Source organism: Falco punctatus (genome assembly GCF_963210335.1).
Source record: "Falco punctatus genome assembly, chromosome: 8".
Taxonomy (NCBI): domain Eukaryota; kingdom Metazoa; phylum Chordata; class Aves; order Falconiformes; family Falconidae; genus Falco; species Falco punctatus.
In genome coordinates, this window is record NC_137588.1 from 20,841,473 (window position 1) to 20,855,880 (window position 14,408).

The following is a 14,408-nucleotide window of genomic DNA, read 5'->3' on the forward strand; positions in this document are numbered from 1 at the left end:
TGAGCCACCCACGCCAGGCGGCAGCACCCCCGCAGCGTCACCGCCTCCCCCCGCCGCCCGCCGGGTACTGTAGTTTTCGCCGGCGGAGCTGCGCGGCGCGGGCGGACTACGCCTCCCGCCATGCCCCGCCGCGGCCCGCCCGCTCCCTCAGGCCCCGCGCGGCGGGTGCCGCCTGGGGCGGGCCGGGCTGAGGCGGGCGGGAGCAGGTGGGGGTGCCGGGCCGGTGGGGGGCCCGCGGGGCAGGAGGAGGGTCGCTGCACGGGGGTCGGTGAGAGCCGCCGTTCCCGCCCACGCCCCGCGCCCGCTGCCCCAGGCCGGGCCCCGCTGCCTTGCGCTGCGCTGAAGGGAGCGGGGTAAACGCAGCGCGCGTCGCCGTGCGGAGCGTGTCAGTGGAAGCATTTTACGCGCCGATTTTTTGATCAAAAAAGGCGGGAAGGTTCTACTAGTGACAGCTCAGCGCAAGCAAAGCGGGAACCTTTATCTTTTTTTCTTTCCATGCCCTCCCGCTGGGGTGAGCCCCCGGCGGCGGGGCGGGTGGCGCCCTCTGGCGGAGGGCGGGGGACGCCCGCGGCAGTTGGGGTGCCGCGGTGCCGGACTGAGGGTACCCGCACCCGGGGTGGGGGGTGGGCTGAAAGGGTTTGTTTAAAACTCCAGGGTCGCCAGCAAGTCTTCAGATGTGTGACACTTGGTTTTTATATTTTTAGAGCTGCGTCCCAAAAGTTGTCACTGCCCTCGCGAGCCACTTGCCAGCAGAGCCCCTGAAGTCTGTGGAAAAACTCGTGTCCCTTCCTTGCCAGAGGCCAGGCGCCCAAACGGGGTAACGTGGAAGTTGCTGATCTTTTATCTGTTTCTGTCTCTCCTTCAGGATCTCTGAGCGGAACCTTTAGTCTTTGCTGATGCTGTAACAAAAGAAAGGTTCCCCTGGTTTGCTGGGGCTTTGCAATTAGTGCTATGAAGTGAGCTAAACTGGCAAACACGGTGGCTGCAGTTGCTCCTCTGAAGAGGACGTTAGAGGAGCATACTGTCAGCTGGATCTGCAGCATCGCCAGTGACTTCAGAGCTGACAGGGCAGGTTGCACCTAAGCAAAGTCCTTGCGGACATCTGGAGTCTTGCCAGGGATGTAAATGAACGAGGGTCTCCAGTGATAGTAGTTAAATGCATGTTGATCTATCTCTACTTTCAGCATCTTTAATAAAAGAAAAATGCGGTGGTTAGGCAACACAGTTACATGTCCAGTATTTTGTAGAAAATAGGGTTGAAAAACAATTTAAGTGATTGAAAGATATATTTAGAGACTTAGATGGATGTTCACTGGGCCTATCTATCTATACATAAAGTCAAAACAGCTTTTTTTTTAGTTTTTTTTCTTCTTCCTCTCTAAGCACCAGCCAGCAGAGGGTGCACAGGTTAACTAGGAATCCTTATTTCTGAGCTATGTTTACCATTGCTCTTGATGTTAGACTTGTGAGTAGATTAATCTAGTAAATCAGCTTTGTGTTGTATTTTGCTGTGTAAGTAACAGGAAAAGATAGGAATTACCTCATGGAAGAAGGGGGAAAATAGGGGGAAAAAGTAGAGGATTACACAGAATACTTCCATACTTAAATCCCGTATCCTACCAACACTCATGGTTACGTGGGAAGACAACTTGTCTGTTAAATTAAACAAATGTACAGGTATTTACCGGATTGTAGCCTAAGGAATTATTTATGAATTTGGCTTTTTATGTCATGCAATATCTAAGAAATTTGTACTGAATGACTGGTATCTTCTTGATTTTAATTATTCAAATTATTTTAGTTGCACTATTTCTGAGTGTGCCTTTAGTAGGTGTTACAAACAGGGAACAGGAGGACAATTAACACTGAAAATGTTGTTATAAACAGATTAAGTACAAAAGTAGAAATTCCATTCCAAGAACAATTCTAGAATATTGAAATATAGTTTGAGCTTCAGTTGGAATGAAAGTATTCTTCACAAGTTGAAGTATCTTGGATTCAGTGTCTTGAATTCAGTTAAAATACTTTATTAAAGCTTCATTTTAAAGGCAAAATAGCCTTTGATAGTTAAGTCAGAACATCCATATTATAAATTGAAATGATGTAATTTCAAAAAAACACTTGTCCTGATCAAAACAAAATCTTTCCATGATTCAAAAAATAAAAATGTTTGAATATATCAAAGTGTCAGCAAAATTCCTACATTTCCTTAAAATACTGATTTTCTTGAGTTAGCATTTTTTTAATGAGCTTCTATCATAATGTTTTATCACCTGCCTTTGCAAGTGAAAAAACAAATAGGAACTCAGGTTTAGTTTAGGATAGAACAAATTACATTAGTTGCCTGTAGCACCTGAATTCCATCCATACAATTAATTAAAATCAAATGCTTCTGTTAGTTATTTCATGTTCACATAAATTGATTAAAGATTCAGTAAATCTGTCTTTCTAAGGTAGGTGTTTCTTTCTTCCTTGTTGGCCATTTGTGTCTCTAATTTTGCAGTTGCCATTATTTTATCTTTAGTTGCATTTTTTCAAACTGTCTTCATTACTTAAAAACAGATTAACTAGCATAGCTCATTCCCTCAGTATTGAGGAGAAGGCTTTCTTTGCTTCCACTGTTTTCTGAGATCAATAGATGCATATGCCATCAAGAATTAATGCCGTAGTTCATAGTCTCAATTGAAGAATGTTTTCCCTTTTTTATAGGAATGGTATGATTGCTTCTTAAAAATAAAAGAATAAAAATACAATTATAAAACCTGTAGTTTCATAAGATATTGCGATAAATAGTTTATATAGCAGAATAATTCCAACACGAGTATCGTGATAGAGAATAGTGGCTGTGAAAAAATTCTCACTAAATACAGAATTAGGGTATTAAATAATAATATTTTTTTAATTCTCAAGGGCTTCTAGCTCTGTGCTTATCCCTAGCAGCTGTTGTCTGCTTTCTTACTTTTAGAAGTGATTGTGTAGTACCTACATACTTTTGTGTTTTTTTTTTTAATCCCAGATAACATACCTTCAAGTTCTGTTGCTGATCTTCTGGATGCATGGTCATTCAGGTAAACGTTTTCAGTAAATGACTTGTTTTATCTCCCTCCTTCCCTCTCTCCCTCTACCACTGTATAAACTGTTTCCTCTTTGCTTGACTATTTAACAGGCCACCTGGCAGGCGGTGTAAGAACAGGATCTTCTTACTGAATATTTCTGTACATGCGGTTGAAATTGTATCTGGTAGGGTTGGTTTGTTTGTTTTTATCTGCTGTTGTTTTTTAAGTGATGTTAACTGTGCTGTCTCTACAGGAGTCAGAATAAATTAAAATACCTTTTTGTTTTGTTTTTCTTTCCCCCTTGGGAGTCAGTTCTCTGCAGAAGTTGATGTGTGCCCACAGGGAGGTCTGCATCATTACTGGAGATGATGCATGAGAAGGAAAAAAACTTGAGAGTTTTAGATCTGCTGAGTTTGAGAAGTTGTGAAATATCCTATTGTTTCAAATGTGCATAATTTTAAGTATATCATTGAAAGAGAAATCATGAAGCCCCAAGAGGGCATGTTTGTAGTGTAGAATAGCATTAAGCGTTCGCTTAATGAATGAATGCGGTTGACAGTAAAGTCATCGTTGTCCCCCTGCCTTGATTTGAAATATTAAGATGTATGTATGTAAAAAATAACCACTGTCTTACCATTATCTTGAAGAATTTTTCACTTTATGTCACTGATTACACAAAACTTATGCAAGTGGCAAGGTGTTCTGAGTTTTGGTAGCGTTTGATGGTGATAAACAGGTCAGCTATGCTTCACAGGAGAGCATTGGGGATTAATTGTCAAGTATTGTGTAGATAAGCTTCTAGGTGCCAAGCAGAAGTAATTGTATGAAGTTCATTGTTTCCAGAATACTTTTCAGTCTAGAACTGTAACATAAGCTGCACATAATCTTCCTAATATAGGGGCTTTTTTTCTTTATGACAGAGACTCTACAAGTAAGCTTAGTTACTGGAGGTGGAAGAAGTTGTTAGCTTTGTAGGTGGAGATGAGTCAAATTTCAAAATGTTTTCATCCAATAAGTTCACTGAACTAGGTTCTTGGACAAAAAAGTTATTTCCATGTGTTGTGTTCCCCCTGACCGCTGACATCTCTCAGAACTGGTACTTCTCAAGGGTTTTACTCTTCAATTAAATGGCTTATGCATGCTTTGGTGTGAAATTCACTATTTTAAAAACAAGATTACAACAGTTCTTTTCTCCTCTATCGATATTTAGTTTTTCCTTGGTGGATGTAACTGCTCAGAGGTTTTAATGCTAACATCAGTTAGGAATGTATTATTTCAGGTATAGCTAGCTAGCGCTTGATGGGTATGCTTTCTTCTGCATGTCTGCCTTCAAAAAGCTGTACTAAAGGTGCTGTGTAGATTGTTTGGGGAGGAGCAGAGGAGTTTCAAGGCTGTTTTTTTTTTTTTTAAAGTTTCTCAACTAAACTGAGAACCTGATCTGTATTCATAATAATGACGAAATTCTAAAGGCTAAAAGGCAGTGCTCCACAGGTAAAAAAAGCCTTCCATGTTGCTTTTCAGCATGGTTACCAAGTGTGTTGTTTCTTTTAAAGTTTATTTCTGAGAAATAGTTGTGCTGCTACAAAATGTAGGTATTTTAAATGTAATTCAGTTTCATGATGATAGCCTTAAAGAATAATCAAACATAAAGCCTTTTTGACCCTCTGAATGAGGAAATAACTCCTAATTCTTTCAGACAACATTTCTTGCTGCTATGGCTTCAGGGTATGATCATCTTATCTGACAAAGAGAAAGGGTGTTTGCCTGTTTCATTAACAAAATCAATTAGAGAAACAATTGAGCAATGACTTGCTTCTGAAAATGTAATTTAGATGCTTTTTGAACTTTTAGTAACCAGATTGCCTATTAATCTCATGATCTATGGATCACACTAACTCTCAGGGATATACATACACATCCCCAAGGAGTTCCTTCACATTTAACACCGGATATAACAGTGAACTCCACTTACCCTGCTCTCCTTGCATTTTCTTGATGTTTCAGAATGTATCAGCAAAAATTGGTGCAATTATCACTCAAAGGATCACATTTTCATAAAAAGAGTTGCCTCTGGATTTTACTGATGCAAGATCATCTTAGTCATCTGACTATAATCCCATCTGTGCATCTTTTCATGTTCTTACTGAGATATTTAGAAAGCCAAGAAAAATTATGTGACTAGCCTAGCAGCTGAATCACTGTATTTTATGTTGAGTATCAATGCTGGCACAGGAAATGCAAGATACTAACTCAGGTCTTTTTGAATGATTGAAGGAGGAAGAGGATTTGTAAACAGTCTGCAACATAATCATGGAATCCTTATCCACACATTTCTATAATTTAATAATAATAATTTTATATCAGATTGTGGTTTGGGGTTTTGGGGAATTTTCTGTTTGTTTTTGTTTTCAAGAACATTGCTTTTATGTAAATTACACATCTTACAGAAATAGTCATGATGTCTTAATTTTCATGTCTCGTAATTACTATTTCATAATATCTCTTATATGTTAATAATTATGTGTTGTGTTATGAAAAATGCATACATATTTTCAAAAGCAAAGCATGAACTGTTTGTAGTAATTAAATTATAAACTGGAATTGTTTCAGTTGCTGAGCCACATTAAAAAAATAAGAAGGAGCCATAACAAACTCATTAACATTAGAAGGGGGTTTAATTTTTTAATAGGACTAAATGTTAGATTTTCTCTGTATGGTGATGCCCCATATACTGCTAACATTGAAGTCCCAGCAGCCAAAATTTATCTGGTTTTATTTGGCGTTGACAGCCAAAAAGCAAACCTAATTTTATTTAATCTTTGACAAATAAAAAGAAATATTAATATTTCTTCCTGTTTCATTTTAAGCCTACAGGAAAAAAACAGTAAACAATGCCCTTTTTGAAGCATATCTCATTCAAAAGTACACCTTAAATGAGGAATTGTTCATTTAATTGAAGTGATTCCTTTGCCAGGTTTTGTATTGATGTGTACAAATTATTCTTTTTTTTATTGTTCACAATACAAGACTTGTGATGAAATAGTATTGTTTTCCACAAGATAAAAATCTTGAGTTTGTAACCAGTTTGCACAGAATGTTTTCTAATAATGTCTTGTGCCTGTTCTTTTATAACTACATTTTGTATTTCTAGTGCATTAAATTTGTATGTGTGGTTTATACAGAAGCACTCAAAAAAAAAAAAAAAGGGGGGGGGGGGGCAGGAAAGAAAAATAGGACTAAGAATAACGTTTAAAGTCATATGCAGAGCACCTGAAGGGAAAAAGAACAAAGGCCCGTCAGGAAATTGTATAATAGGAGAGGTATTTCATTTTACTCATCTCCTAGAAAGGCTACCTTAATGAGAATATGCAAAAAAGTGCAGAAAACCAACCAACAAACCAAAAAAGAACACAAAAATACCCCCTAACAATACAAAATGCTGGTACTAGCTACAAACACTTGTTATCTTTCATTAATACTGTATGAAGAGATTCCAAGTAAAGTAAAATATAGCAATTTAAGACAGAATTGTACATGTAATAGAAAAACCTCAGGCACTTTGTAATATGCATGAATAGAAGTCAACATTTAAACCCGCTCATTTCAAAGAGGGCATTGAACAGAGATCAAAAGAAGACATGGCAGAAATTTTGGAAGGCTCTCTGGTGCATAATGTTTACATGTTAAAAAAAATATCTTTAATTTCCTACCTAAAAGCATAAAACCGGAGTCGCAGTTCTAGAATGAAATCTTTTGAAGACCTAGTCAGGTGACTAGTGAGTTACCTAGTGAGTGGGGTGAAAAACGTTAATCTTGGTGACAGTGTGTACCCACTAGAACAAGTGGTTTCTTTACGGGTCAGTCCTTGCTTGTCGTCTTAAAGGTACAGTGTCAACTTGGTTTCTTGTTTTATTGTGTATGTATCTTTTTTTTCATCTGCCTGACAGACCTTGAAATGATACCAAATAATTCATCTTTCAACTGGTTTCATTCCAGTAGCCTACTTTGGGATTATTTGGGCTTTCAGTGTGCTAAAGGGATGTTGCTGTTTTCTAAAAAGCATTTAAATTGATACTACAGTATATCATTACTAAAGCTGATATTGGTGCTTAATTATTTGACCAGTTTCTCATGTAAGTGACATAAACAATTAAGTTACAGCAAAACTGTAATTTGAGTTAATTGTGTTTTCAGGTCTCTAAACAAAATGAATTTCATTACAAAGCTTTCTGCTTTCTGTCTGAGGAAAAGCAAGATGCAGCAGAGGCACCAAAGTAGTAGACGCCCAGCTGTTCCACTTGGATCACGGATTTTAACTGATCCTTCTAAAGTTTTTGAGCATAATATGTGGTGAGATGTTTCTTCAAGACTGATTTTCATAAATTTTTATGTATTTACTATGATGAATAATGGGGTGTGTGTGTATATATATATGTATAACAATGGACTGCCAGAATAGACAGTGTAAAGTCTACTTACACTAATGGTGTAAAGGTAGTATTACAGAAAACTTGAGATTGTCACAAGTAATGTGACGGTTATGAGTTTTCAGCGTCTTGACTAAAAATCTGCTGAGCCAATAGTTAGTCGTGGAATGAAAGACAAAATATTGTTATAGATCAGTAATTAATTAGAAGACAGAAGGTGTAGAGATAAGATAGCCTGTGCTTTTTATAATGGCAGGGAGTACTAGTTCAGTACAACAGCATTTGCATGCTGGGTTAGTGCTGTATTCTAAAATTGACACTGTTTTGAAAGGAACATGCAAATTACTTGTGTTCTCCTAAAGGTATACTGAAGATGTTACAGATAGTTCAGGAGAGATTTCATACAGTGCACAACTGTTAAAAAAAAAAAAGTAAACTGAATCTTAACATAAATAAGTGATGTAACAGCAGAGAAAACATTAACTTGTAAAGGTTAACAAAAATAAGAATTGCCCTGTTTTGCTGCAGTACATCTCCATCTATGAATGGTATTTTTATGATTAATGCGGTCTCAGAGAAGAGTGAGAATGCTGGTCAACACGGGGGGGAAATTGAGATTGAAAAGGCTAGGATTTTTGACCATGGAATGGAGATGAATACAAAACAATAAGTGATACAGGAAGTGTCAGAAGGATATAGGAATACCTAAATTTGTCTAGAAAGTAGAAAAGTATCTACCTAAGATATTTGGAAGATGAGGAATTTTTATTCTTATAATTCATACCTTAAGAACAAGGAATACTTGATGAGAAGAGGTGAATTTGGAAGCTATACAAGAAATTATTTTCTGGACTATTTTAAAGTGTATTTTTGATTTCTGCCACACACATTTTTGAGAGCAAGGATTTAGCAAAATTAGAAAAGGGACTGGATGTGGCTAATGATAACCAATGGCTAACATAACATAGGAGTAACAGATGACAAGTTTCAGGACTTGACTTCATGAAAGTAATCCGCAGTTCTTTTAAGACTTGTCCCTTGCTGGCAACTGTCAGAGGTTAATAGACAAGCTTTTGTTCTGAAATGAAGTTTCCAACTTGCTGGGTTTTTTAGAAGCTATTATTCTTTTTAGTAGTCCATCTTATTTATTGGTTGGTCCATTTTACTTTTTAATTAGATTATTTCAGAAGTTTCTCTAATAAAATTCTGATGAATAAAAACATCTTAAGAGAAGACTATGATGCAGAAGACTGTCTTCTGGTTAATAAACTAATATCTTCATTATTCTTTTTAGTCTCTAAATTTGGGCTTAACTCATGAGGTAAGATATGCAACTAGATCTGTCATCCGTTACTGTTTTCTAAACCAGATGTCCCCAAGCCATGGTCTTCAACGCATGCTATCTTATGGTCGAATGTGGAGTTATTTATACTTCTGTAAGTTCCTTGGTCAAGGAAGCTGGAAGCTGGCTAGTTACTGTGTTAAGAGTGTGAAGTTTGTCTCAGTGTTTCATAAATCTATATGCAGTATAGTGTTTAAGCATCTTCAAGACTCCGTAGCTCCTGCTAGGTGGAAAAATCCTTTAATTGTGTGAATGCTTGTTCAAATGTAGGCTATATAGTCAAGGCAGGAAAAGATTTTAAGATAAAGGCCATCCTTTTCTGTACCATTGGACCTCAATGAAACTCAGTTTTGTTTCATTTTTTAATTTCCTGCCAAATAGCTGATCATGTATTGCTTCAGATTTTCTTGCTAGCTTTTGGTGACAGTCTAATACAGAGTTATCAAACTATGATGCAGGTGGTTGGGATGGATTGTGAAGATGGGATTGCGAGGAACAGGGTTGTTTAGAAAGTGGATCTGCAGATGAATCCGTCCATGTATCTCAGAAGGGAAAACAGGTGAAACTGAGTGGGAGCAGAGGTTGCATGGAAGTTGTTATGGTCTTAAAAAATTAAGAACCTGGCTATGAAGTGAGAGGAGGTCCTTGGATCTGGAACTTGCGGAGTCAGCCGGGGTCTCACCAGGGAGGTAAGGGGGATCAGGATGAGTGGTGGTTGAACTAAATATTAGATCATGCAGGGTGAGCATAAGAGAATCATCTACCTTAGCATTCAGCTATGAAAATTTATATCATTTTGTTTTCCACTTACCATCTTTGATACTTCATAAAGTGGCATCTTTCTTTTTGCCTGTGTGTAAATTGGCAGGGAGCCAAAAGCTGCTACCATTGCTGCTAGGAATACTAAGCAAATTAAATCTGGAAACTAATGCTTTAGATATTTGCTGTGGTCCTTTTCTGTCATTTCGAGAGAGAATAATGAATGATATTAAACATTGGAGCAAAAAATGTCTGCTTCTATTCAGGTTGTTAACTGGCATAGTTTTCATATGTTTGTTTTCAGAGATAATTAAACCCTATGTTAGCAAACAAATTAATGGAAAAGGGCTATGTTGAATAAGCTGAACTGAAAGTAGCATTACTCAATCTCATGTCAGGCCTACTCATGTTAACAGATCTGGTGCGGTTAAAATGGGTAGTTTGCTTTGCTGCTGTCAATGCTTAGCTTAAAACACTTCTGTATTTAAAAACTTCTGTGCTTAGAATTCTTCTGTGTTGTTTTCCTGCCAACTTCTATTGCTGAAGGAGCTGCCCCATTTGAAGCATCCAAAATACGTAAACAGTTTGCGTAAGAACTATGCTATGTCCACTGTCCTTTGGATTTTGATCAAGACATGCTGCTACAGTCCTGTGTTTGGGGTCTTCCATATAGAAATTTATAGGAAAGAGCCAAAAGATCTTTCTTCAGCTTTATGAATTTCCAGGGAGGGGCAAAAGGAAAAAAAGATGTTGTTGATGATGATGAGGGACTTCAGGCACCTATAATATTGTGTGTAAAGCCCTTAAGGGCTCTGACAGACACACGATAATGGATTAAAATTACTCAGCTAAAGCTTACACCACAGCAAGTCATCTGTCGGAAGGGCTGGCTATAATGTTGTCATCTGTATAGTCCTTAGTTTCAGCTTGCTGAAATAGACAAGGTCAAAAATGGTGATGGCATTGAGGGAAGCAAGTCTTTCCGAGAGGATGACTGCCTAGTAATGCTTTGGTCATTCAGTTTTATTCTACTACGGCACATCTGTCAGAGCCTTGACACTGCACAGAAACATTTGGTATATGAACAAATACAGGAAGGGGAGAGGCAACCTGCTGGGGACAGTAATGAGAAATACTTCAGTACAGATTTGGAAATCAAGTCTGAGGCAAGCAGACAAATACATACCAATTAGCCTCCCACAATTAGCAAAAGAGAAACAGTGAAGGTCTAAGGATTAGATTATCTATATGTCACCAAGTATGGAGCAGGAAGATGCTTGTTAGCTTTTAAAGACAACTAACTCTTTTCAAGTTGGCACCTTGTTCCTTTTCCCATAGTAACCAATGGAATTTTAGTCATAGGCTTTCAGTTAATTAATTTCAGTAGGATTAGGATCTAATAGCGTACATGAATTATATTATCGAATTTAATCTGATTTCTAAAACTGTTCAGACTGATTGATTTGGAGGGACAGCTGATTTGCTTTTAAGAGCTGCCAGCAGCACGTTTTTGGGCGCTCCGCATTGTGGCCTGATCCAAACAGAATCTGCAGGGAAGGCAGTTTAATCATCAGGGTCAGATCTTGGCTTGATTTTGTGACCATTTAATGAAGGAAAATAACATTTTGTTAACCACTTTACACAAATAAAGATAGCATAGACTGGAGCCATTGTAGCACTGTTTGTCTTTTCTTAGGAATGTCTCATTCTTTTTTCTCAATGTTTTCTGTCTCTATTCACCAAATCAGTAAAATCCTGTTCTTCTTGAATAGGTGGATTATGCTCCCTGTTTCAGGAACAACTGATTCTTTTGCTAAATGAACTTTGTTCCTCATCATGAACATTAGTAATGTGAGAAGTTTCTTGCATCAGGATGTTTGCTGATAGGTCTGTTATTCTATTCAGCTAAACACAACTCTAATGGGACACTCAAAATACATTCTTATACAGGCACTCAATTTATAGGATATGTGTTAATTCTGTTATTAAGAAAAAAATGCATACTACTACAGTATATATATACAGTATATATACTCAAGTATAACTTCAGTTGTACCTAACTAGTAACTTTTATCTATTATATGCTGAAACTTGGTTTTTAGCTGTCAGTCTCCTTGTGGTCATTTACTTGCATTCAAAAGAAAATGTACTTGAGACAGTGTAGGTAATTTGTGACTGTTTTCCCTGTTAAAAAAAGATTATGGAAAATGCTATTTAAAGGCTGGTTCTTCAACTGTCTTTTGCAGGGACCACATGCAGTGGTCACAAGAAGAAGAGGAGAATGCCAAGGAAAAAGTGGCAGAGAACTCACTTGTGAAAGTCCAACGGGAAGATCAAGGTAAACAATTTCCTAATGGCTTAAACTGGCTTCCTGTTTTAATGCTATTAAAGCATTTAAAGATGGTTTGAAATCCAGGAGCACTCTTTTTATTTCTACATTCTCTTGTCTAAATTTGTGGTTGGGTCGTGTCTGCTCCCTCCTCCCCTCCCTTCCTTTGTTGCCTCAACAGATCATATCAAAGTGTGTTTTTCTAGCAATTCAGTTACTTATTTGAGCAATTTTGCATTTGGTGGGTCAGTAGGCTCTGTGTAAAACAAGTACATCAGTATGGTGGAGTTGCAAGTTCTGGCTCCTTTTGCAGTGCTTCAGAATAAAACTGCTAATACACAGGACTGTTACTTCATCAAAAGGAATTAATTTGCAGCCAGCTAGGGTGCTGGGGATTAAAATTCCCATGTACAATACTCAAATGCTTTTTAATGATTTGTAGAGTATTTAGAGAACTAGTGTTTGTACATTGCACCATTTAACTTTCATTTAAGTGCCATGAAATTGTACTGGTCCCAGCTGGTGCCAGCTTGCTGCCTTGGCTGGGCTGAGCTGGGAGTGCTTCAGGAAGCAGTGTGTACACTTTGCGTGGAAGGTATTCCAATACATCATGCGGAATCTGCTCTGTAAATGATTAAAGAATTTCATACCTGTTTTTTAGAAGGGAAACTGAATGTATTCTGCATTTCTGAAGAATGATAGCTCTAGGTTCAAACTGGTAAAATAAACCCTAGACTAAACTCTAGAATAGTTATGTATGCTAAAGCCCTAGTATCAACTTGATAGTAACATAGAAGACTGGATTCTTGATTTGTTCCTTTATTAGAAGGATATTCTGAAAAGAATTACTTGGATGTCCTGGACCTCAGTTTACTTAGCGTGTCTTGAACCTGTCAAATTAGATGGTGTCATTATGATCCTGTGCTCAGTTTCATTGGTGTAACTAGGGTACATGTTAGATTTTAATTGAATTACCTGTGAATGCATCTTGGATTGTGTGCCCTTCATCACTTTGAATGCTATGGGATTGTCACCCTGCCCTTTTCTGTTACCTCTCATATTCTTTATCTAAATACAGGAGTATGATGTTTGTTTTTCAAAAATTACGTCTGGTATCTGGTATTTTCATTTGGTTTGTGTATAAAAGTTGAAAAAGAGCTCATAATTGAGAAGTAAACTGTGTAACCACGTGGCTCACAGAACCTTTCATTCTTCATCTCCAATCAATTAGAACTTAGTTTGTGCTGGTGAGAAATGGAATAATCAGGCATTTGTCTATTGCCAAGAAATACAAGAATTCAAGGACATTTCCTATGAATGCCCCTCTGTTTAGAACTTGAATAGGTGAGCATTGCTGATAGTGTTCCTTCAGAAAGCTTCAGCTTCATTCTGCAAGTGGAAGTACATTTTGGCCTATTTGTGTGAACAATGAACTAGACTGAAGCTAACAAGCAGGTTATTTTGGGGCCTTGGAAACTACAGTAAGGGGGAAAAAAGACAAGACAGATTTCAACAATACTACTGCATCACTAAAATAGAGTAGTTCTGATGAGCCTCATTAAAACAAGGGAAGTTAAACTGAATGAACTCATGATACTACCTTCTGGAATTTGATTTACTTATTAACGCATCGAGTTTCTTCTCAGGCATACCTATTTGTATTGAAAGATTCTGTTAAGGAGAAAGATCGATTGACTAAGGGTTTTTTTTGTCTCAGAAGGTTATATGTTTATTAGTTTTGTCATTTTTACAGGCTTTGGAAAATTTGGTAGTCAGACTACTTAAATATAGAAACTGAAACAAAAAATTGATAATAATACTGGATGCGTGGTTATTACACAGTGGTGCAGGAGTGACCAGAGAAAGAATGGAAAGTAAAGTGTTTTTTCACTTGAATCTATGTAATGCCATACTAACACAGTCTGAAAGGCTGACTTCAGCTATTGCTTTCCTTCAGTTCTGGAATCTGGAAAACTTGATGGGAATCGAACTACAGGGGATCTGCGCAGACTTGTGGGAAAGTAGTGACTATAACAAGGGGTGATGATGATTTAAGAACCTTTTGAGTAGAAGGGTTGGGTTATTTTATACTGAAGCTGAGCAATCTGTGAATGTGCAACTTACACTATCGAAATCTGGTATATATGACCTCAATCAACTCTGCAGTTTTATTATAAAACAAGTCTGTACAATTACTCTGCATGGCTGGGTCTTGCCCTTTAATAATACAATTGGAGGTATTAAATGTTAATTTTAAAATATTATGCAGATTTCTAGGACAAGGCATTCTGCCACCTCCTTGCCGCTTCCCACTGCCTGTCTGTGCCTCTAATGATAATACTCAGCCTTGTTTATCTCTGAAAAGCTGTAGCGATTAAGGAAATAGTATGTTAAGATTTAAATGAGAGAAGCAGGAGAAATGCACCATATATTTATTCTGTGCATTTGTATTAAAAGAATTAATGGGTCAGTGTATGTGAGTAAGGACAGAATAA

General features: G+C 37.7%; 1 protein-coding gene across 10 annotated transcripts in view; it reads left to right on the top strand.

Annotated features, from left to right (window-relative positions):
- The first annotated feature begins 70 nt into the window (after positions 1-70).
- Positions 71-14,408, top strand: part of METTL8 (methyltransferase 8, tRNA N3-cytidine) — a 34,761-nt gene continuing 20,423 nt past the window's right edge. For 4 of the 10 annotated variants that reach the window (XR_013929949.1, XM_080398959.1, XM_080398955.1 and 1 more), the window contains exons 1-6: positions 71-206; positions 705-817; positions 3,017-3,068; positions 3,167-3,183; positions 7,251-7,406; positions 11,831-11,922. Coding sequence is in view for 9 of the 10 variants with exons in the window: in XM_080398959.1 (XP_080255085.1) it covers positions 3,057-3,068; positions 3,167-3,183; positions 7,251-7,406; positions 11,831-11,922 (277 nt within the window). In the remaining variant the exon portion in view is untranslated. Of the gene's footprint in view, positions 207-250; positions 512-704; positions 818-3,016; positions 3,069-3,166; positions 3,241-3,368; positions 6,031-7,250; positions 7,407-11,830; positions 11,923-14,408 lie in introns of those variants that run through there. The other 6 variants (XM_080398958.1, XM_080398957.1, XM_080398960.1 and 3 more) reach the window with 6 other exon arrangements.